General features: G+C 40.0%; 1 protein-coding gene and 1 long non-coding RNA gene across 12 annotated transcripts in view; one reads left to right on the top strand and one right to left on the bottom strand.

The window, feature by feature from the left end:
* The window catches only part of sonb (SON DNA and RNA binding protein b), a 65,459-nt gene extending 52,435 nt beyond the window's left edge, over nucleotides 1-13,024 (bottom strand). For all 5 annotated transcript variants that reach the window (XR_002837289.2, XR_002837290.2, XM_023804444.2 and 2 more), the window contains exon 1: nucleotides 12,724-13,024. Coding sequence is in view for 3 of the 5 variants with exons in the window: in XM_023804444.2 (XP_023660212.2) it covers nucleotides 12,724-12,806 (83 nt within the window). In the remaining 2 variants the exon portion in view is untranslated. The remainder of the gene's footprint in view (nucleotides 1-12,723) is intronic.
* Nucleotides 13,025-13,123: 99 nt separating this feature from the next.
* Nucleotides 13,124-23,589, top strand: LOC140578629 (uncharacterized). 7 transcript variants are annotated; one of them, XR_011982894.1, is made up of 5 exons: nucleotides 13,124-13,366; nucleotides 13,568-13,638; nucleotides 13,838-14,963; nucleotides 21,401-23,346; nucleotides 23,428-23,589. It is a non-coding gene; the product is annotated as an uncharacterized lncRNA (long non-coding RNA). The 7 variants fall into 7 exon arrangements; XR_011982898.1 differs by lacking the exon at nucleotides 13,124-13,366 and having other exon boundaries at nucleotides 13,380-14,963; nucleotides 21,401-21,471; nucleotides 21,671-21,727; nucleotides 23,258-23,346; XR_011982896.1 differs by lacking the exon at nucleotides 13,568-13,638.
* The last annotated feature ends 433 nt before the right edge of the window (nucleotides 23,590-24,022 follow it).

The raw sequence follows: 24,022 nt of genomic DNA, 5'->3' as shown, positions 1-24,022 counted from the left end.
GTATATTATGTATTATCTAAGATGATGTGGCGTCAACTTTATTTTAGCAGTGATTATCTTGAGACAATGTAAATTAAGCAAAATGATTAAAAGAAAAGTAATGACAGAGTTTAGTATACTCTAAGATGCTGAAGTGCAAAAAACTTATTTATGGCTATCAAACCAGACAGTCTTTGGAATGTCTGACTTTTCATCCACATTTAATGTAAAATTTCTACATAAGTCTATCGCTGTTTATTTGGACCTTCATCAGTTATGCTCCATTTTAACCAATGTTTTTAAAAAAAGGGTAATTGTGTTTGAGCAATAGTGACTGCTGTATGACATAAAATTATCGTCAGCTAAATTTTAAATAAAATCGAGAAACGTTGAAAATTGATAAGGAACACTACTGGATAACACAAATCAAGCCCATCACTTCACAGAAACATACAAAATGCAGCTGATCTTACAGCAGTCTTTTATGAATGGACAACCTATGTCCAACAAATGCACAGTTTGTTAGCAGAACATATTGCATGCTACTATTCTAGTCATGACAGAGATTAGGGCTTACTCAGAGGAAATTTCAGGTGTTCATGAAGAAAGGACAGGTCAGCTGCTGCAACATATTATTGTAAAAAAGGAGTACAGACACACCTTACTTAACAACAGAGCTCCATTCCTTTGATTAGGTCATTAAGCAAAATGGACGATAAGTGAGGATCCGTCCCTTACAGATATTTCAAGCATACTGTACTGACAGTGGGTTTGTGTTAACCATCTTTAGGTATTGTTTTAAAGTCACCTTTGCACCATTTATAACATTTGAGTATATAAGTACACATTTGCTCTGTTACAACTGATTGCCGCATGTGTCACTTTTAATAATAATAAAAATAACTGATACTTTATTGATCCCTGAGGGGAAATTGTCTTTACGCTTCCCTCAACTTGTTCTTTGTGGAGTAAGTTGTCCGTGAAGGGCAGCCACCTGTAGCAGGACCCTGTAGTAGCAACCTGGGAGCTGGGGGTTACGGGCCACGCTCATTTTAAAGGTGAATGCATACTTGTGTACCAGTTATCCGCATCCCTGTTTATAAATGATACTATACAGTAGTGTACTGTATAATATAATTAACAGAATCAAGTACAAATTTATAGATGAAAAATGTAGTTCTAGAGATTGTGAATGCTAGTGTAGTGAATACTGAGTGACTGCGGGAATGAAACTAAAAAAGGGTGATGCAAGCTGAAACACTTTATGTTGAGATGTCACACTAACCTTTCCATGATCTAAGTTCTCGTACAGCGTGCAATACTGAGTGGTCAGAGAGCAAGTCATAAGTCTGTACGGTTGTTAAACAGATATGTTGTTAAGTAAGGAGTATAAGGAGTGTATAGTGAATAGACAAAGTAAAACACTTCAGTGGTGTGTAGTTACTTTGGCAATGTAAAGTCTGAAATGCAATAGAATGGTGATGTGTATTGCCAAAATCTTGTGGCACCTAAAACTGAAAATACTAAGAACTTATTCCCTATTTGAAGCATTGGCATCAAGTAGAACATACAGAATGCAAGTGCTTACAATCAGACACCAGCAATTAGGCCTCGTGTTTCATTCTCAATCTGAAGCAATATGGGACGCCACCTCCCACCCCTGGATCCTGTACTGGTTCAAAATGGAAGACAGTATTTTATTTTTCAGTATGGAACGATTTTGTGGGACAGGTGGCAACTACAATATATACTCAGTGACAAAAAAAAAAAAAGTTAAGCACCTGGAAACAATGGTCCGATTTGGATGTAATTTGGTACAAATGCAAACCATACAATGGGTATGGAAATGACTCGATTTGGAAGGAGCTGGCATATCTAGTCAGACACAGTGGATGCCTCTTAGACACATTAGACAGAATTACCAGCACTTGGAGTTTGATAGGAGTCACATTTGTGGGTTTGCATGAGCCCCAATGGTGGTATAATGCAATTGCTCGGCATGTGGGGCATGCAGATGTCACAGTCGCCCAATGCTGGAACCAGTGGGCACGCGAGGGCACCCACACGTTGTGAAGTTTCTGGTCGCCCAAGACAGACCACATCAAGGGAGGATCATTGTATTCTGCGTCAAGCATTACAGAACCCCATAACATCTGCGCCTGCCATCTGACTTCAGGTCATCTCTGGCAAGGATTCAGAAGACCCTGACGGCACAGCGCTATGACAGCGACATCCTGCATCCGCAATGTCTACTGAACATGAAGCTTGGACATCAACTCAGACCCAGGGCCAATCTGCAGGATCTCATGGGTCCATTTGCCACAGGAGAGGATACAACGGCTGTAGGACTCCCTTCCGCACTGCATCACTGCATATATCCAGGCCCAGGGGGTTGCCATACCCTTCTGACATGGGACCAGCAGAGTGCCCATACAGCCAACTCTGATGTCCATTTGATCTGAGATTATAATCATTGCGATACAGTCACATGACCTTTCACCACCTGCAGATTCATTTAATTTCCACCACTCCGTCTGGGTGCTTAACTTTTGTCACAGAGTATAATTATTAAGGATATGGGCTCAGTGGTATACACTAGAGATGGTACCGATCTGATACCCACTATCGATATCTGGCCAATACCAGCACAAAATGTTGGATTGGATATTGGGGGCAGGGGAGTAACAAACTGGTCTGATTTTCCATCAGAGATAGGTCTAGCCTGAAAAACTCTGAAAATGCTTGTAGCATTAGAAACTCATATTGTAAACATAAGTGAGGGTCACGTGATGGCTAACTTAAGCAATGCATGTGTGTCGGAGCAGTCATGTCTGCTGTATGGAAATACAGTAACTGTACTTTACACTTTGAAGAAAGAATAAAGTAAACCTGCAGAGCGCAATGAATGCAGTAAGGCTAGGGCTGATGTTTATTAAACGTGAACAGAATTAACAACTAAAACAACTAATCAATACAAAATACATGCCTTCAGACTTGTATGCTTTCTAAATTTTGGTTAATTACAACTTAAAAGTTCAGTGCTCCAACATACATTTTGTACTGAAGACTTACAGTGTCTATAAATAGTATTCACCCCCTTGGATGTTTACCCTTTTATTGCTTTTATAAATCAATCATGATAAACATAATTTGGCTTTTCTGACGAAAAAAATACAAAATGACAAATAAAAATATGTAACATAAAATAAGTGATTGCATAAATATTCACCCCCTTTAAAATGACCTAATTCAGCAGAGGTTCAGCCAATTGGTGCTAGTAGTCTCACAATTAGTGGAATGGAGATCACCTGAGTGCAGTAACTGTCTCAAGTGATTGTAGTATAAGGACACTTGTGTCTGGAGGGTCCATTCACTGGTTAATCAGTATTCCTGGCTACCATTACAGCATGAAGACAAAAGAACACTCAGAAAAAAGGTTATTGAAAAGTATAAGTCAGGGGATGGATACAAAAGAAATTCTAAGGCACTGAACATCCCCTGCAGTTAAATCCATAATCAAGAAATGGAATGAATATGGCACATGTGTAAATCTGCTTAGATCAGGCCATCCTCACAAACTAAGTGACCGTGCAAGGAGGAGATACAAGCTTCAGCAGCTGAGATGGAAGACCCTGTGCATACTACAACTGTTCTTCACCTGTCAAAGCTTTATGGGAGAGTGGTGATGAGAGAGCCACTGTTGAAGAAAACTCATTAAGTCTCAACTGCCAAAAGGCATGTTGGAGATCTATGGTCAAGTGGAAGAAAGTTCTTTGGTCTGATGAGACCAAAGTGGAGCTTTTTGGCCATCAGATAAGACGCTATGTTTGACGGACATCAAACACTGCACATCACCACAAACACACCACCCCCACTGCGAAGCATGGTGATGGCAGCATCATGCTGTGGGGATGCTTCTCGGCAGCAGGCCCTGGAAGGCTTGTAAAGGCAGAAGGTAAAATGAATGCAGCAAAATAAAGGGAAATCCTGGAGGACAATTTGATTCCATCTGCAAGAGAACTATGGCTTGGGAGAAGATTTATTTTCCAGCCAGACAATGACCTGAAGCATACAGCTAAAGCTATACATAAATGGTTTGAAGACGACAAGGTGGATGTTCTGGAGTGGCCAAGTCAAAGCCCAGACCTCAACCCTAGAGAGATTTTGTGGCTGTACTTGAAAAGGTCACACCCGATCCCCACGCAACCTGACAGAGCTTGAAAAGTTTTTCAAGGAAGTTTTCACTTTACAGGGTTTTTCTTGTAATTTCTTTTGTCAAAAAATGGAAGAGATTTCGCACAACAGCATCAGTTGCTGAGTCTGACAGGCAGTCAAGAAGGAAAGTAGATGCGCATGCACAGATGAGAATATCGATTCCATTGCATTTTTTTTTTTACAATACCAGTTATTAGCAAAATTACATGGTATAATAACCAGTTTTTTTCCCCAATTCAATTCAATAGGTTTATTTCACTTGGCATCTTTTCATTCATTATTACTTCACAAACAAACATGAAATATAAACAGTCAAGTGAAAAAGGGGGAGGAAGAAGAACAATCTTATATAACCTGCCCCCTTCTATGAAATACAAAGTAATTTACTACATGGCCTTACAAACATACATCATCTTATTTCCTTTTCTTATTTCATTTTCATTTCTTTTTATTTATTTGCAAGTATTATTACAATTAAACATCCTTCAGTATTAACTCAACTCATAAGATTTTATAATGTTTTCTTTATAAAGTTTCTTAAATTGACCAATTGTCGGACATTTTCTCAAATCATCATCCAGGTTATTCCATAGTTTTACTCCTTGCACTGAAACACACATCTGCTTTAATGTTGTTCGTGCAATTATCCTTTTAAACTCAGACTTTCTTCTATTAGTTTCATAATTAGGGATCAAAACAAAAAACTTCTGTAATTTCATTGGCAATAACATCTTTTTAGCTTTAAACATAATTAGCAAAGTTTTTAAATTAACCAGATAATGGCCCCCACAGTCACCAGATCTCAACCCAATAGAGCATCTTTGGGATGTGGTGGAGCGGGAGCTTCGTGCCCTGGATGTGCATCCCACAAATCTCCATCAACTGCAAGATGCTATCCTATCAATATGGGCCAACATTTCTAAAGAATGCTTTCAGCACCTTGTTGAATCAATGCCACGTAGAATTAAGGCAGTTCTGAAGGCGAAAGGGGGTCAAACACCGTATTAGTATGGTGTTCCTAATAATCCTTTAGGTGAGTGTATATTTTAAGTGAGATTTCCAATTTAGCTTGTGATCCAAGACAACCCCTAAGAATTTTACTTCATATACTCTTTCAACCAATATATCATCTATGGACAATGTGATTGAATTGTCTATTTTTCTGTGTCCAAAAATTATAAATTTAGTTTTCTTCCAATTTATTGATAATTTATAGTCATTGAACCACTCCTTAAGTTTAGACATCTCACAAACCATATCTTCTATAATGATTTTTAAATCATCCCCAGAACAAAATATAGTTGTATCATCGGCAAACAATATTAACTGTAATTTTTTTTACACATCACAAATGTCATTAATATACAAAATAAATAACTTGTACTTTATTTCTGTAGATTTAGTTAGATATCTAACAAAATCTCTGTATAATTTATTTTTCTTCTTACAGGATTTTAATAGTCCCTTAGTTAACCAAGGTTCTATATTAACATTTTTCTTTTTTCTACATACCTGTATAGGGCAATTCTTATCATATAAGGATTTATATATCTTTACAAACGTATCATATGCCAAATTCACATCTTTCACATAAACCCCACTCCAATTCTCCTTTACTAAATCATTACAGAAATTCGTTATCTTTTCCTCTGACCGTATTCCGATTTGCTTTATCTGATCAACAGCCTTAATTTTTTTTTTTTAAATTGACTTTGATGTATTATGAATATTGGTAAATGATCACTTATATCACATATTAGGAGACCACTATTAATAGCCTTATCAATTTCATTTGTATAGATATTGTCAATTAATGTAGCACAAGTACTGGTGACTCTGGTTGGCTAAGTGATAACGTATAAACTCCTACTGGACATTGCATCCATGAAATCTGTTGTCATTTTGTGTTTTCCTTGGTTAAGTAAATCAATATTGAAATCTCCACATAATAACCAGGTTTTTTTGTCATTTAACCCATCTATGAGATTTTCAACTCTTTCTTTAAAATATGCAATATTAGAACCAGGTGTTCTATATATACAAATTATTATAATATTTCTTGCTTTTTCCATCTCAATTTCAACAGCTACACATTCCATCACATCTTCCAAAGCTACCGAGATGGACTCCAATATTTTACATTTCAAGGAACTTTTGACATACAGTGCAACCCCTCCACCTTTTTTCTTTACTCAGTTTGTATAGAATGAATCATACCCTTCCATATCAAAGTCTATACCCTTTTCTTTGTTTAGCCATGTTTCAGATAATGCAATAACTTGAAAGTAACTTTTAAATGCTTTCAAATAGTCATTAATCTTATCAAAATTTGCATAAAGACTCCTACAATTAAAGTGAATGAGTGAAAAATTATCTAGATCTACAGAACACTTAAATTGTTCATCTGTATAATATTTACAGGTATCATTGATTCTATTTAGTAGATTACTATCTGGGTCAATATTGCTTTCATAATCAAGTGTTTTATATTCCTTAACACCATGGTATGCCATAAAACCGCTACTGCTGCAACCGTACTTCACTGAAATGTCATCCCTTTTGTATCCTTCTATTGGTTTGTTCCTTTGATTGTAATGCATATTGTTTGACACAAAAAAAAAACGCTTCTAAGAATCACAGTCCACTCACGGGCCTTTGACTTCATATTCAAATCATCGACATTCAGTGAGTAGCTGTAGACTGCATAATTTATTTTTGTTCATGTTTGTGCGAATCATGTTAGCCATGGATTTCTTTTAGTAGCATAGCTTTTGTTTGAGCAACATGATCAATATATTTTCATATACTTAGCATACTCAAACAGTGCCACAACAACACTGCAGATATTTTGCCATGTTAATTAAAATGTATTGATTAGGGCTGCCACTAATCCACGTAGTCAATGACGTCATATATTGATGACATCAATATATTAAATCGATGCAACTTTTTTTATTATTATTTTAATACACTGCCTGGCCAAAAAAAATGTCATTTTGGGGGCAACGTGTGGCTCAGTGGGCTAAGACTGTGTACCTGTAATCACAAAGTCATCAGTTCAAACCCAGCCTCAGCACGTCTGTGGGTCCTTGAGCAAGGCCCTTAACGGACAACTTATAGTTAGTTGGCCCTTCGCGGACAACTTATTCTGCAAAGAGCAAGTTGAGGGAGGCGTAAAAACAATTTCCCCACAGGGATCAATAAAGTATCAATTATTATTATTATTATTATCATCATTTGAATTTTTCATTGGACCGCCTTTAGCTTTAATTATGGTGCACATTTGTCATGGCTTTGTTTCCATAAGCTTATGCAACATCTCACCCTTTATTTTCATCCAGATTTGCATTCATTTCTCACCGAAATCCTGTATTGACAAGTGATTTGAACCACTCCATAAAGCCTCCTTTATCACGTATGACCAAGTCATACGTGAAAATGATTCCTCATGCCCCCTGAACAACTCTATGACAATTCAAATCCAATGATTCTTGGCATTCTTGTCCTGCCCATGTGTTGTCCTGGCCATTCAGTAGATTCAGGTACTCGGCTGACTTTACTTTATTGCTGTACAACGTTGCTGAGCTGTAATAATAATCCAGTCATTGGCTCTTAAGTATTTGCTGATACAAATTTAAATGACAACTTTTTTTTTGGCCAGGCAGTGTTTCTAGAAGGCTTCGATGCATTTTAACAAATGTTTTCCTTTGAATATCTCTACGTAATTAAAACAAATAGGTGGTTTTACGCTATGTAAAGTTTTGATGGTATACCGCAGCAGTAGTGCTATGCACAATCACCTGAAGAGGAAAGGCACAGGCACTATTCTGGATGATGGACTGCCAGAAAAGGCAAAAGGCTTTTAAACATGTTTTGTCCTTCTAGCTACTAAACACACTCATTATTAAAGCTATAGATTTTCTGCCTGCTACCTTACAATTTCCATTGAATAAGTGTTTGCGAAAATGTCTGAGCTTAATCTACATTGATTGATGGTGCTGGTGTGTGTGTGTTTGTGCATGTTGGGCCTGTTGGAACTAGTGTTGTTATCTAGTGTTGGAAGCTAAAACTGAAAAAATGGACACTAAATAAAAGAAAATTATTTGTGAACTAAAATAAAAATGAAAACTATATTTACACAAAAAAACATAACAGACTAATCTGCAAAAAGTATTGCCAGACCACTGTCTTTTACCTTGTTTAACCACAGGATCTCTTCTTATTATCGCTGCTGAGCTGTCTGTTTCTTCACCACTTCAGTGCTTATCGCTTCCACGATTTACCAAAAGAGGCATATTGTATGCTCCACTAACCAAATTTAATAAGCATAAGGATACGTAAAATTTATATAGCTAGGGATGCTCCTTTTGACCGTTTAACCGTTAACCGAAATAGTAATATTCGGTCAAAATTAATTATCAGTTAAACGGTTTAAAATGTTTTAATATATATTTTAATTATTAGTAGTAGTATGAAGTTTTGTGGCATCTCAGCTGAAGATCGCTTTTCACGTTCTAAATACACTGGGTTTGAATCGGCGACTGTGATTACAGGCACACAGGCTTAGCCCACTGAGCCATGAACACAGGTACGAGCTTTGCTGCTGAAAATGGAAACATTGGCGCAAAGCTTCAGCGGCAGAGACGTATCCGTGTGCTATATTGTAGCCGATCGGTGTAAACACTACCCAGATATGTGCTCTTGTTTTATTTCGGTTACAATGGGCATCTTCACATATTTCTTTATCCAATACTAACTGTCGGATTATCATGTTATCATCATGCGAATAGCGCAATTTGCAAGTGGGAAGGCGATCAGAGCTGCTTCGAAACGCAGACGCTTAAGTCAGTCACTCTTGTTCTTTCTATTCGTATCACAAAGCTATAAAAATATATTTAGTTTCTACCTATATATATATATTTGAAAAGTAGACCGTCCAAGGTTTCTGAGGGTGTTTTTTAAATGTGTATATGATAAAACCTCGCAAAGTTATTTAAATGGTTTGGCGAAATTTCTGTCAGATCCCGCCGGCGGGACCGCCGACCCCAGAGGAATTTAATATTCTAATCTAATCAGTTAACGGTTAATGTTCGGTTAACGAACGGCGGTTGTCGGTTGGGAAAATTAATCGAAATGAGCATCCCTAATATAGACTGCTAACTTTTGCGCATCACAATACGCATCTCATTACTATTTTAGGCAGACAATCTGCTTATTGAATCGTGGGCAAAAATAATGTCCAAATAGTTTCAAAAAGCCGTCGTCCATTATCTAAAGCCCAGTAATGACATAAGTTTGTTGCTGTTGAAATAAAATTAACTTAAATGGTCAAGTTGATTTTCTGGAGGAAAATTAACCATTTAGGATTAATCGACCAATTGGTAATATACTCAATAGATTAATCCATAGAAAAATAGTCATTAGTGGCAGCCAACGTATTGATACAAATATCTCATTTAATGCTTTGTAGACTCAGGAGGGACACTATGAGCTACTTCAGCTTTTACGAACTACTTTAAAGCTGAAAAGATTCTGTGCTCTGCTAAAATGTTTGGTTAGTTCCTAGATTGAAAGACTCATCCAGCTGTTTCGCATTAACATTACTGACACATATGCATGATTATAGGAGACTGACCAATCAGCATACGGCAAGAACCCAGTGCTTAAGTGAAATCCTGGTCCTTTTAATTGAAATGTATAAAATGGTAGTTTACAAATCCTGTTGTAGCTCATAGTGTCCCTCCTGACATGGATTAGGTGGTCACCCTAACTTCTACACTCCTACTACACATACAACTGTCGCCACACATTGGCAAATTTTAATATTGTATTTGTGCAATGACAAAAGAATGGTGGGGCTGATCTCAGGCAGGGATGATAAAGCATTCAGAGATGAAGTCTACAAACTGGTAGAGTGGAGCACAACCAACCAACCTGTCAAAAAAAAAAGCATTCTAGACTTCAGGAGACAAAAGAACCTTTCTCCTCTTAACATCAGAGGACAGGAAGGGGAAAGGGTTTCCAGCTAGAAGTTCCTGGGCAGCCACATCACTGACAACCTCACATGGACAACCAACTCCACTGCTCTTGTCAAGAAGGCTCAACAGCAGCTATACTTCCTAAGAACACTCAGGAAGACCAACCTGGTTGCTGAGCTGTCCACAGCACAACAGTGGACAGGCAAGCAAGAGTGTCATCGACACAGCCCAAAAGATCATAGGACTTCCTCTGCCCTCACGGGAGGACATCTTCAAGACACGCTGCCTCCGCAGAGTCAGCAACATCCTGAGTGACACAACTCACCTTGCCATTACCTCTTCTCCCTGCTGCCATCAGGGAAGCATTACAAGATCCTAAAGACTCGCACGAACAGGCTCAAAAACAGTTTTTTTTTCCCTCAGAGCCATCACTGAATTGAACTCCAGTCAGATTAAAACTAACAAGACACATTTGGTTCAATAACTGTGCAATACTTGGAAAGCTGTGCAATACAAAACAACTGTGCAATATTATGAAAATATGAAATACGGAATTACTATGATTACAGTGCAATAACTTGCCAAAACAATGCACATCTATTTATATTTACACAGTAAATATTTTTTTAATGTGTGTATTTTTTGTTGTCGTCGTAATGACTAGATATACGAGCATCCTAGGGACCGTTCTGAAATTTTGTTGTGTAAGAAAATGTGCAATGACAATACAGTCATTCCAATCTATTCTAAAAAACAATAGATTTTCCATTCTTGTTTTAAAACATTAACATTAATATTACAGCTAAAGTAATGATTTTTCCTCTTTGATGGAATTCATGCATGGAAACATAATCCAGTATGTTGCCTTTAGATGACTTATTAATAATACCTGGAACTTGTCTTACCCATTTCAAGTACATAATGTGCACTACAACTTCAGTCTATCCCTAGGAATAAAATTACTAAAATTTAAACTGAGGTGCTGTCTCTCCCCCTATATGAGAGACAGAGGGAGGGGGAGAGAGAGAGATCCTGAAAATCCAAGGGGTGTACATTGTTCCCTGTAGTCCACTGATCAAAGTGCACTTCACTAGATGTGCCTGCCTTGTCTAGTTTTGAAGCTATTAAGCCATTCATGTATTGTCCCATTGCACATTATATGGACAATGGATAATTAATTAAAATTCGTATCTAAAGCAAACTGGGAAACAAATGGGTGTGCAACAGTCTCCACGAGCCCAAAATGCTAAACCACCATGTCATTACAGCTGAAATGATGTTAGCTATAACACAATTGTGCACAAATCACGAAATGGTTTGAAGCGCAAAAATATTCGGTGTGCATCGTTGTCTGTGTACTGGACATTACAATTCTGTCATTAAAAACGCCCCATCTTCCGTTAAAAGTTATTAAAGCCAGAAAACTGAATATCGAACATGAGGCTTAACCGCGGTCTCAAACCCACTTAAATGATTCTTAACCTTTTCGCATAGTTTTGAATGACTATTCTTGAAACATTACAGGTTTTTTTGTCGTAACTTTATGACTTTATTCTCTAATTATTGTGACTTTAGCAAATTACGACTTTATTCTCAAAAGGTATGACTTTTTTTCCTCGTAACTTTGACTTTAATTTCGCCTTATTCTCAAATTAATATGATTTTATTCTGGCAAATTACAACTTTAATCTTGAGATCCGACTTTATTCTTGAGGGTTTATATTTTTATTTTTATTAATAGTGGCACTAAAACTCCGTCGTAGGAGGCCCACATGAAACAGATCAAAACTAGAAATGCCCCAAGTGCTAATATTTGACCACATGATACTTGGAGATAGAAGTCATTTTATACAATATACAAATTGACTCTAGGCAGTTCCAAGATGGCAAAGCCCTGCTACAAATAAAGTATATGTAAATTAATAATCAAGCATTTAAAATTGATTAATCATACGTATAAGTTCCCGATCAACAAAGTAGATCTCTGTGAAATTAAAGAGATAGCAACTATACAAGTGCCTAGATCGGGCGGTACGAGACCAGCAGAGAATTTATTTTTGCACAGCGCGACTACAGTCACCGTGGAATGCAATTCCAAAAATAAAAATAAAAAGTTACAATAGTGCGATCCAGTAGGCTCTTCATTGTGTTAGTAATATATAACCCCACAAGTCGACACAACTACACAGCCGGCAAATATACAGTTTTTTAACATACGCAGAGAAACTCGCAAGAACGGCCAGATGGCTGCAAATACAGGAACCATCATTTGGCATTAGATAATAGGCGAAATCGCAATTGAAGCACATGAATGCAACCTATTCGGAACGCGTCGCATGTTGGCCAACAAGACTGCCTTACACCCATTACGTAATAACGCAAAACTGCAGAATATGAAAGCTAGCAGCACAAAAAAAAAAAAAAAAGGTAGGCCTTTTATGACACCAGGAGTAGTTTAAGACGCTTAGAGTCATGATAATCGGTTTCCCCAATTTAACGAGCATGAGCTAACAATTCTGCACCTATAGACAGCTTCTATAAATATATTTACCCGGTATGCAGACCTTCGCCTTCAATTTCTCTTATTTTATTCATTACAAAATCTCGAAATATCTGTTCGATGTTAGTCGCCATGACACTGGAAAAGGAATGGCAAAATCCTCCAAACTCCCAGCAGTCATCGGAGAAAATTAGATTTAGCTATCCCACAATGCACTTGTCCCCGGGTCCTGTGGTCACGGTGTGGCTGCCAGATGTCTTGTATCTATGGCCCGTAACACGCCGAACTGCGGTCCTGGGCCCATCTATGCCTGGACCTGGCCCGATCTACGGACGCATGCGCACACTGGTTTTCCGTGTACGTCACAATTTGATCTGTATATTGACTGCTTGGCTGTGGCTGTCCGATCTGCGTACGCATGCGCGATACCAGCTAGACAACATGTAAGTAGAGAAGTTTTTTTTTTTTTTTATTGTTTAACTTCTCAAACAAGATAACAATATAGTGCATTTACAATACAACAAATCGCAGTACACAAGAATAAATGGCCAAGAACAAAGCAGTTGTCAAAAAAAAAAAGCATCAAAAGAATAGTATAGGTCAGGAACTCATGTAAGTAGAGAAGTAGTCGGTGAGCTCTCACCTAGGGATATGAGCGAACTGCGCCGTGTATCCCCAAGTTATACGATCAAAGGTATGTTAATTTATATCTGCTTGTTTTACGCGGTGCGAAATCGAGTTAGGTATGTGTTATTATTGAATCTGTATAGTTTTCTTGCATAGAAGTTCCTGCATAGAAGTACTGGTTTTTGTGCAGCTGTGTTGTAAGGTTACTTACTGCCACCTTGTGGACATTGTGTTTACGAATGGGAAGTAGTTCTTTCTCTGTTCTCAGACTAGGAAGCTCCGTGTCTACTGCTAGTCATGTTTTCTCAGCGTTTGGGAAGTTTGGGGAACCATATGTCTGTAAGTTCTAACTTAATTCATTTTGATAAAGCTCATAACTGTTATTTTTGCATATTTTGCTTAAATCGGTATTTATAGGTATTAGTTCGTATTTAGAGCTGTAATTTGTGTTTAGCTAACATTTCTGAGTTTTTCTAGCTAAGATATGCGAATGTGTATGCGAATGTGTTCTTAGAGTATTTCGTTATATTATTTTCAGTTTTACAAAACACGAGGGAAACAACTGCATATGTGCTAAGACGGGCTGTCTCAAAAGGTAAAAGTAAACCACCGTAAATGAAGAAACGGCTTCTTTCGTTTTTCTTGTTCTGTTAGCTGTCTGTCTAACCTTGTAAGCTGTAATGCAAGTGCGAGGACAGAACAGTAAAAAGACATTCGCCGGGCGACCTAGACGTTGAAAGCAGTAACACGGATTGAACAACGCAGCGACAAATGGCGAAAAGCCAACCAATAATGGACCAAAGTGGAAATGCGGAATTCACCCGAACCTTTGAGACGAGATCGCAAACGTCCTGGAGGTCCGCCGCACGGTCCAGCAGATCGTCGGTCGGCGTTGCTGCAGCCAGAGCTAGAGCCAGAGCAGAAGCGGCTCGTGCAGAAATTCCCTATGCTGAAAAGGAGGCGCATATTATGTTAGAGAAAGCTCGCATTGAAGCGGAAGCTGCTAATCAAAAAGCCCAAGTAGACGCTCAGTTATACTTATTACACCTTAAAAAAGCAGCTGACGTAGCAGACGCAGAGGCTGCGGTATATGAAGCGGCAGCCGAACTGGAAGAGGGTCCATTACAGGAGTTAAAAGATGTTGCTGGCCATGATCCAGTTCAACGAACTACTGAGTATGTGAACATGCAAAACCTGACCTCAGACAGCACTGAAGACGCTCATGGACACTCTCACATGCAGGATGGTACAGTGCCCACATGGTCTTCACCGAAAAATGTCCCTCCACCCCGACCTTGTATTCAGCGGGGCCCTCCTGCTGACAATGTAGATGCTAGTCTGAACCAACTTCACATACCAAATGTCCCGTATGTCCCCAATAAAGCAGATCAACAACCCAGTTTTAGTGCTCACTCACAACCTATTTTAGCTAATAATTTCCCATTCGAAACGCCAACTCCTACTGAACTAGTCAGGTATCTGGCACGTAGAGAGATGGTCACCTCTGGTCTTCAGAAATTTGATGACCGTCCTGAGACTTACTGGGCCTGGAAGTCATCGTTTCGTGGGGCGGTAAAAGACCTGGAGCTTACAGCGAGGGAAGAGATCGACCTCCTTATCAAGTGGCTGGGTCCAGAATCCTCTCTCCAAGCTAAAAGGTTAAGGTCAGTTCATGTCAGTTACCCTGCAGCAGGTGTCGTTGCTTTATGGCAGAGATTGGACGAATGTTATGGGTGTCCTGAAATGATTGAGCATGCTTTGTTGAGAAAACTTGAGACCTTCCCCAGGATTTCTAATAAAGAAAACCACAAGTTAAGGGAACTAGGCGACATATTATTGGAGATTGAGGCAGCCAAAACCGAAGGTTTCCTCCCAGGTCTTTTTTACCTCGACACGGCAAGGGGAGTTAACCCAATAGTGGAAAAATTACCGTGTAGCTTACAAGAAAGATGGATCACACAAGGGGCCAGATTCAAAGAAGATAATCATGTGTCTTTCCCTCCATTTGGCTTTTTTGTCAAATTCATCCTTAGTCAAGCGAAAATACGAAATGACCCAAGTTTCTGTTTTTCTGCAAATTGGCAGTCAAGTGCATTGAAAACAGAAAGGCCACACAGACAAGTTTCTGTAAGAAAAACAAACGTGTCTCCTACTTCCTCAGTCTCTTTCTCCCCTATTATGAAACTAAAGAAAGCTGAAGATCTGGGATCTTTTTGTCCAATCCATAAAAAACCGCATCCACTGGCGAAGTGTCGTACTTTTAGGAAAAAACATTATGATGAGAGAAAATCATTCCTTAAAGAAAAAGGAATATGTTTCAGATGCTGTGCGTCAATGGATCATCTTGCTAGGGAGTGCAAAGGTCATATTAAATGTGATGAATGTGCTAGTGAGTGTCATACAACAGCTCTACATCCAGTTTCTACTTTGGAAACAGAACGTTCCAAAGACCTAAAAGAGCATGGCGGGGAGCAAGAAGAAAACACAACAACCACGGTTAGCTCAAAGTGCACAGAACTTTGTGGCAAAGATAGACCCCTAAGGTCATGCTCCAAAATATGCTTGATTAATGTATATCCATCAGGTCAGCCCCACAAGTTACAACGCTTATATGCAGTATTAGACGATCAGAGCAATCGTTCTCTGGCTAAATCTGATTTCTTTGATCTGTTCTCCATAAATGGGAATTTTTATTCCTACACACTGAAGACATGCTCTGGAAAAATAGAAACTACAGGTCGGAGAGCATACAATTTCATAGCCCAGTCGTTAGACGGCCTAAATGAAGTTAACCTCCCTACACTCATTGAGTGTGACATGATCCCAGATGATCGGTCAGAGATTCCATCGCCAGAGATAGCCCACTATTTTCCGCATCTGAATCCTATTGTCGATAAAATCCCACCCGTCGATCCTTCAGCACCCATTCTTCTTCTCTTAGGCAGGGACGTCCTCAGTGTTCACAAAGCCCGTGAACAGATCAATGGTCCATCAAAGGATCCTTACGCCCAACGACTAGATTTAGGTTGGGTGATTGTGGGAGAAATCTGTCTTGGAGCGGCTCATAGACCAACGGATACAAACGTCTATAAGACAAATGTGCTGCAAAATGGACGCACATCCTATTTTAAACCATGCACCAACAGGTTTGTGGTGAAAGAAGATTACACTTTGCCAGAGCACCTGTCCTACTCGCCTCTCATTCACCTCAGTACTGAGTCTACCACTCCAAATGCAGTTTCCTTAGGGAGCACATTGTTCTGCACAACCCCCGATGATGACAAGCCCGCTTTATCAGTAGAAGACGGTTTGTTCCTTGACATCATGGTTAAGGAGATGTCTAAAGATGATACAAATCATTGGGTGGCACCCCTGCCTTTCCGGCAGCCCCGTCGTACACTTCCAAACAATAGGAGACAGGCGTTGAACCGCTTGTTCTCCCTTAAGCGCACACTACTCAAAAAACCAACTATGAAAGACCATTTTATGGCCTTTATGGAGAGAATGTTTATCAACGATCAAGCAGAGCTCGCCCCACCCTTGAAGCAAGGTGAAGAATGTTGGTATTTACCAACCTTTGGTGTCTACCACCCACAAAAACCAACACAGATCCGGGTGGTTTTTGATTCCAGCACCCAATATGACGGGATTTCCCTTAATGATACGCTGCTGAGCAGGCCAGATTTGAATAACACACTTTTGGGTGTCCTTTTGCGTTTCCGCAGAGAGCGAGTTGCTGTCATGGCAGACGTGCAGCAAATGTTTTATAGTTTCATCGTGAAGCAAGAACATAGAAACTATTTGAGATTTCTCTGGTTTAAAGATAATGACCTGTCCAAAGAGATCACGGAATTCCGAATGAAAGTCCATGTTTTCGGGAACACCCCATCACCAGCAGTAGCCATATTTGGGTTGAGGCGCACGGCAGAAGAAGGAGAGGCGACCTATGGAACAGAGACTAAGCGGTTTGTTATGCGCAACTTTTATGTTGACGACGGACTTACCTCTGTGTCCTCTGAGGAAGAAGCAATTGCTCTTTTACATAACACCAAGGCGATGCTGGCAGAATCTAACCTCCTGCTCCACAAAATTGCTTCAAACAGCAGCAGAGTAATGGAGGCTTTCCCTACGGAAGACAGGGCAAGCAATCTTAAGGATTTAGATTTGACCACAGATCCTCTGCCTCTCCAGAAAAGTCTAGGGGTCAGTTGGAGCTTGAAGACGGACGATTTTACATTCCAAGTGTCCCGCAGCGTAAAGGCTTTCACACGTAGGGGCATCTTGTCAACCGTAAATAGCCTTTTTGACCCCCTTGGCTTTCTGGCTCCTGTCACACTTCAGGGCAAGCTGATTGTTAGAGAACTTTCCTTGGTTGGGTCTGACTGGGATTGCCCTCTTCCTTTGGAGAAAGAAGCTCAGTGGAGAGCTTGGACAGAAGCACTGGTCCAAGTAGAAGACCTCTACATCCCACGTCAGTACGTCCCTGTTGCAATGACTTTAACACAGAAAAGGGAGTTATACATTTTCTGCGATGCTTCAACTCTAGCCATTGCTGCGGTTGCCTACTTAAGAGTCATTGACTTAGCAGGACAGTGCCATGTAGGTTTCATTATGGGCAAGACCAAGTTGGCTCCTAGGCCAGCACACACAATCCCGCGATTGGAGTTATCAGCAGCTGTACTAGCTGTCGAGCTGGCCGAGTTGATTACGGATGAATTGGATGTCAATTTACATGCTGTAAGGTTCCACACCGACAGCAGAATAGTACTCGGTTACATTCATAACAACACTCGACGTTTCTACATGTATGTGTCCAACAGGGTCACACGGATTAGAAAATCAACTCATCCTGATCAATGGCATTATGTTGCCACAGAACACAATCCAGCCGACTATGGCACAAGGCCAGTTTCGGCTCCGATGCTCCTCCAGTCAAGATGGTTTAAGGGTCCAGACTTCTTGTCTAGGCCGGACGCCTTCAATCAATCTGACGCTGATTCCCACGAGCTTGTTGACCCTGGGTCGGATCAAGAGATCCGTCCTGTGGTGACAACTCTTGTCACAAAGTCCTCAGAGCAGACCTTGGGATCTCAGAGATTTTCGAGGTTCTCAACCTGGAGGTCTCTTGTCAGGGGTATTAGTAGACTGAAACACATTGCGAGATGTTTCTCCAGTGTAGAAGAGCAAAGCAGTTGCCAAGGCTGGCATTACTGCAAAGATGTAGATCCTCATACAGAGAGAACCCAGTCTAAGATGATTGTCATCAGAAGTGTCCAATCTGATTCATTTAAGGTTGAAGTCAGATGTCTGTTAAAGAAGGAAAACGTTCCTAAAGCAAGTCGCCTTAAAGATCTACGCCCCTTTTTGGATGAAGAAGGTTTGATGAGAGTCGGGGGCTGTTTGTCAGCTTCGCTACTACATACAGCTGAGAAGCATCCTCTAATTGTTCCTGCAGACCATCACGCAACAACTCTTCTCGTCAGTCATTATCATGGTGAAGTGGCTCACCAAGGTCGCCAATTTACAGAAGGAGCCTTAAGGTCCGCAGGCCTCTGGATTGTAGGAGGTAAAAGACTGGTTTCCAGAGTCATTCACCAGTGCGTGACGTGCCGGAAACTTAGAGGTAAACGGGAGGAACAACTTATGTCAGACCTCCCAGCAGATCGATTGGCAACAGTTCCACCCTTCTCCAATGTGGGTTTAGATGTGTTCGGCCCATGGAATGTTTCTTCAAGGCGTACCAGAGCTAGTTGCGTGGAGAACAAAAGGTGGGCTGTGATGTTCTCTTGTTTAAATACGAGGGCAGTTCATCTGGAAGTTATTGAGTCCATGACAACTTCTAGTTTTATTAACGCTTTGAGAAGATTTTTGGCTGTGCGCGGCCCTGTGAAATCTTTAAGGTCGGACAGGGGCACGAATTTCATAGGAGCCTGTAAGGAGTTCAAACTTAATTCAGATGATCCAGAGGTCAAGACTTACCTACGTGATCAAGGGTGTTCATGGATTTTTAACCCTCCTCATTCTTCCCACATGGGAGGAGTGTGGGAAAGGATGATTGGGGTGGCAAGGCGCATTTTGAACGCAATGTTCTTAAAGGCTGGTTCAACTCGACTCACACATGAAGTATTGGTTACCTTTGTGGCAGAAGTAATGGCTATAATGAATGCTAGGCCTTTGGTTCCAGTCTCTTCCGATCCGGAGGCACCCGAAATCCTCACACCAGCAATCCTTCTTACCCAAAAGGCCACACCTATACCGGCACCTCTTGGAGATTTTGATATCAAAGACCTTTACAAGAGTCAATGGAGGCATGTGCAGTCATTAGCTGAAACGTTCTGGAAGAGATGGCAGCAGGAGTACCTGTCATCACTACAAGTAAGGAGAAAATGGGCTGTGGACAGGCCCAACATCCAGGAAGGAGACGTTGTGCTTATCAAGGACGGACAAGCAAAGCGCAACGAGTGGCCAACTGGGATTGTTGTTAAGACCATTCCCAGCAGTGATGGGAAAGTTAGGAAAGTGGAGGTCAGAATTGTTAAGGATGGTCATCCCAAAGTATATCTTGTATACCTGTATACCTGTAACTAGGGGTGCACCGATTGCAGTTTTCTGGCCGATCAACGATCACCGATCCTTAGGCAACCTTACCTGCCGATCTCGATTTTTTTTTGCCGATCTTGTTTCTTTCATAACTAAAAGACAGTTACTTCAATGTTTCCATTTTTATTGAGTAAATTGATATGAATACTCACAAAACATGAGGTAGTGTCCTCAAATATAAATGAACATATAAATGAGCATTGCTGTTTGAAGTACAAAATCATATTTTTACTTCCAGACTTTAATTTCTCTAATTTTGTAAAAAAAAAAATATATATATATAGCTGTTATGACACACTTGTCCAAAAAATAGGGAGGGAGGCAGCCTGCACTGCACCTCTCTCGGGAATAGGAGAAAAGGCTGATTTAACCCTCTGGGGCCTAGGGGTAGGAAACACACTTTCACTGACTGGGGCATGATCACACATTTCATCACACTTAATTCATGGCAAATAAATTATTTCTTATATATTTGTTTTGCCATTACACTCATCTTTATTTTAATATATATTGTAAATATGTCAGATTTTTGTTAAGTTTGAAATTTGACATCAAAGTATAGACATTGCAAAATGCAGTTTGGAACACTTGCAGAAACATTATAAAAGTACATAGTAAGCAATGCTGGCAGTTTGTTTTGATCCCAGATATCTGATCACCAAAGTCTTGGCTACATGAAGATGACTAAATGGTGTAGATGCAACATTAATTTGGATAAATAAATAAGAAAAACCTAACTCATGTAACTATTTCTGGCTCCTTTCATTGAATATGTAGCAACTTTCATGTGTATGAATGAGCCATTGTCACCTGGCCACGTCCCCAACCCCCTTTTATGGCGCTGAAGGGGATGTATCTGGATCGCGTTTCACCGTTGCGCTGTTAATCAAATTACCATGCGAATGCGATTTGAATACGCGCTAATGCGGCTATTTAGAATGTGAATAGCGATCTTCGGGTGAGAGCGGTACTACACGCCCCCGATGCAGGTAAAACAAAGTAAGATGACATGGTTTACTTTTTTGCCGATTTAACCTAATTAAAAAAACTTTAATACTTCCGACAATGGACGTTTTGAAAAGAAGACAGATTACGGATTTAGCCAGCGTTTTTTTCATGATTATACATTAAGATTTCAGCGAGATATTTATAAACTGAAATAGACGCGAAAAGTACGCGAAAAGTACGCGATGTCGTCGACGACATACTCGACCCCAAAGAGTTAAAAGCATATAACTAAGATCGGTGGATCTCATGGGAATATGGTCGATTTCTGATCCCCTCAAATTAACGTGATCGAGGCCGATCGATCGGTGCGCCGATCGATCGGTGCACCCCTACCTGTAACTGACCTTGTAATTCTTGTAAAAGAGGGTAATTAGATTAGTTGTAGTGGTATGACAGTTATCATACCAGGCGGGGAGTGTGTTGTAAGGTTACTTACTGCCACCTTGTGGACATTGTGTTTACGAATGGGAAGTAGTTCTTTCTCTGTTCTCAGACTAGGAAGCTCCGTGTCTACTGCTGGTCATGTTTTCTCAGCGTTTGGGAAGTTTGGGGAACCATATGTCTGTAAGTTCTAACTTAATTCATTTTGATAAAGCTCATAACTGTTATTTTTGCATATTTTGCTTAAATCGGTATTTATAGGTATTAGTTCGTATTTAGAGCTGTAATTTGTGTTTAGCTAACATTTCTGAGTTTTTCTAGCTAAGATATGCGAATGTGTATGCGAATGTGTTCTTAGAGTATTTCGTTATATTATTTTCAGTTTTACAAAACACGAGGGAAACAACTGCATATGTGCTAAGACGGGCTGTCTCAAAAGGTAAAAGTAAACCACCGTAAATGAAGAAACGGCTTCTTTCGTTTTTCTTGTTCTGTTAGCTGTCTGTCTAACCTTGTAAGCTGTAATGCAAGTGCGAGGACAGAACAGCAGCCGTGTCAAATTCGACATCAATCCATCCAAAATTTAGGTTATTTGAATTTTTAATATTGTTGAAAATGTCTTTTGCCATCTTGATGACTTTGGAGTCACAAAGAATGGTGTGCAAAGGGAAAAACATCCAGTATGCGGCAGTCTTGTGGGCAAAAATGCCTTGTTGATGCTAGAGGTCAGAGGAGAATGGGCCGACTGATTCAAACTGATAGAAGAGCAACTTTGAGGCGGATGGGCTACAACAGCAGAAGACCCCACCGGGTACCACTCATCTCCACTACAAATAGGAAAAAGAGGCTACAATTTGCACGAGCTCACCAAAATTGGACAGTTGGAAGACTGGAAAAATGTTACCTGGTCTGATGAGTCTCGATTTCTGTTGAGACATTCAAATGGTAGAGTCAGAATTTGGCGTAAACAGAATGAGAACATGGATCCATCATGCCTTGTTACCACTGTGCAGGCTGGTGGTGGTGGTGTAATGGTGTGGGGGATGTTTTCTTGGCACACTTTAGGCCCCTTAGTGCCAATTGGGCATCGTTTAAATGCCACGGCCTACCTGAGCATTGTTTCTGACCATGTCCATCCCTTTATGACCACCATGTACCCATCCTCTGATGGCTACTTCCAGCAGGATAATGCACCATGTCACAAAGCTCGAATCATTTCAAATTGGTTTCTTGAACATGACAATGAGTTCACTGTACTACAATGGCCCCCACAGTCACCAGATCTCAACCCAATAGAACATCTTTGGGATGTGGTGGAACGGGAGCTTCGTGCCCTGGATGTGCATCCCACAAATCTCCATCAACTGCAAGATGCTATCCTATCAATATGGGCCAACATTTCTAAAGAATGCTTTCAGCACCTCGTTGAATCAATGTCACGTAGAATTAAGGCAGTTCTGAAGGTGAAAGGGGTCAAACACCGTATTAGTATGGTGTTCCTAATAATCCTTTAGGTGAGTGTATGTTATGTGCGTTAGTTTTTTTTTTTCTATTGAAGTATCTCAGCTTAACATGGATAAAGGATGCATATCAATTTACTATAAATACAGATGTAGGATATTCTATCCCTATGGTATCCATGTCGACAAATGTTGTAAAATTAACTTAATGCAGTTTCACCAAAATTCTTTTTTTATGTCAATGATGATATTTATGACATGATGGCCACAGGCAAAAACAACTCCAGTGGAAACACAGACACACATAAAAAATGCCTTATTTTGACGAGTAATATATTTTCTCATGTCTTTCTCATTCATGATTTGCCCTACAGATGCGAATGGTTCCCATATAAATGCATCTTGTACTATATTTGCTTTTAATGGCCTAATAGTTCTTTTATTGAAATACAATGACATTATTTTAGTACAACAGTGTTTTATAATGTATTTTCGTTTATTTTGTTTAGTCCATCGTCTGTGCTCTAGCTCAGCTGACAGGTGTGTCTACACAGGAAGCAGAAAACTTGTTCCTTGCTGGTCTTCAGCACAGCAGAAGGTAAGAGTTGCAGGAAAAGACCTGCAAGGTTAAATGGTACATGTAACATTGTTAACCATGTACTTTTTTTGTCTGTTCTAGTGAGATTGAAGACTTTGACTCCAGAATAACCTGTCAAATGAAAAAGGACAGTCTGCTGTAAGACTGTACATTTTTTGTTATTGCTTTTCACTTTTCTTTATTTTCTCAAAAGAGAATTTTGACTTTACACTATTTGCAATAAATAATTTATATATAAAACAAGTACTGACTACCCTCGTAGTGTTTTTGCTGTTCACTTATTCTTCACTTTCCACAATAAATGAGTTGCACACAACCTGAAGATATATTGACAAACATCCAAAGTCTCCCGGAAGTCTCCCGCATATTGATAGCGGCTCCCTGATGCCCGCATATTGAATAAAATGTCCTGGAAACTAGAGCAAGCACACAAGAGCATGCGCGCGAGACAGTAACGTGTCCATCGCGCACTTGAGAAAATCGCGCGCACGACGGAATGAGAGAGAGCGTGCGTATGTATGGATCCCTGCGTGTGTGCCTGTTCATGTAGCCCGTGCTAGACAGACAGCATCCTGATTGGTCTACTTAGCAAAATAAGCCAATCAGATTTCAGTGCGGGCGGGCTTTTATTAAACTTCTCGAGGACCGAAGTTATCGGTTCAGTGGAGCCTTCGAA

Source organism: Paramormyrops kingsleyae, chromosome 16, assembly GCF_048594095.1.
Source record: "Paramormyrops kingsleyae isolate MSU_618 chromosome 16, PKINGS_0.4, whole genome shotgun sequence".
NCBI lineage: Eukaryota > Metazoa > Chordata > Actinopteri > Osteoglossiformes > Mormyridae > Paramormyrops > Paramormyrops kingsleyae.
The sequence above is the reverse complement of the archived record's forward strand: the minus strand, read 5'-3'. Positions and strand labels throughout refer to the sequence as shown.